Source organism: Diaphorina citri, unplaced genomic scaffold, assembly GCF_000475195.1.
Source record: "Diaphorina citri unplaced genomic scaffold, Diaci psyllid genome assembly version 1.1 scaffold17834, whole genome shotgun sequence".
Lineage (NCBI taxonomy): Eukaryota > Metazoa > Arthropoda > Insecta > Hemiptera > Psyllidae > Diaphorina > Diaphorina citri.
Genome location: NW_007395189.1, coordinates 1 through 1,015, shown reverse-complemented (window position 1 = coordinate 1,015; position 1,015 = coordinate 1). Strand labels below are relative to the sequence as shown.

Below are 1,015 nucleotides of genomic sequence, written 5' to 3'. Positions count from 1 at the left end.
GATGGCGGCCATGGCTAATCCCAAGTCGGTACATAGGGAGCCTGAGATTCGCAAGATATATGAGGAGTTTCTGTGTCATAGGTAAGTGGTACCCTCCATAGGATAACTGAGAAGCTGGTTCACCAACCACAAACAACGTTGCCTAACCTAACTTCAGTGATCCATTGAGACTGGTGTATTCGACGCTTTCTTTCCTGATTTATATATGAGGAGTTTCTGTGTCATAGGTAAGTGGTACCCTCCATAGGATAACTGAGAAGCTGGTTCACCAACCACAAACAACGTTGCCTAACTTCAGTGATCCATTGAGACTGGTGCATTCGACGCTTTCTTTCCTGATTTATACTGCTCAAATTTGATCAAAGTCCTTCCATCTTAGCAGTAGACTATGACTGTTCTTGTCAAATTCTCAAACAAGAAACAATGTTGAGGACAAGATTCCATACCTCAGCTGGTATCGAATTCAATTACCAGGCGAGTGTCTTGACCATTACATCATCGAGACAGGTGGTGGCTGTGGTCTTTTTCTTCGAAAATTTCTAGGTCCGTCCTCTAGAAATCATCATAAAAACCCGAGGTGTATGTATTACTTAATAAGGAATTTTTAGGGAGAATGGCCTAATGGTCATGTTCCTTGACAACAAAATATTTAAATCTCTCTGAAGACCCGCTATCTTAAACAACGGCCCTGTTAAAACCATTTTTACGTACTGTATTTTCTTTGTGTACAGGAGTTCTATCGTTCAGAAGATCTGTCTAGACTGTCTACTCAACTACAAGATGAAAGATGTAGAACCATATCGGGACAGTTTGTACGCACTCGTAGACGACAAAACGTTTCGCAATCATCTCATCATGTTTACCATCACTTCGGAAGACGAACAACCGGTGAGTATCACGAGCAACGTTGCGCTTGGTTGGTATCTGGATGGGTGATCATCTAAAATCCGAGGCATCGCGAACTGTTGACTTTTCCTGACCTTACTCAGACTAGGTGAGATTAATGTGAGCAGGT

The 1,015-nt window shown here is 42.3% G+C and overlaps 1 protein-coding gene across 1 annotated transcript; it reads left to right on the top strand.

The window, feature by feature from the left end:
* Positions 1 to 6: 6 nt before the first annotated feature.
* LOC108254189 (small subunit processome component 20 homolog) lies at positions 7 to 888 on the top strand (the record flags this gene model as incomplete). The annotated part of the gene is made up of 2 exons (XM_017449184.2): positions 7 to 81; positions 732 to 888. Coding segments are annotated over exons 1-2 (228 nt in total), but the record flags the coding sequence as incomplete, so codon positions are not given.
* Positions 889 to 1,015: the final 127 nt, after the last annotated feature.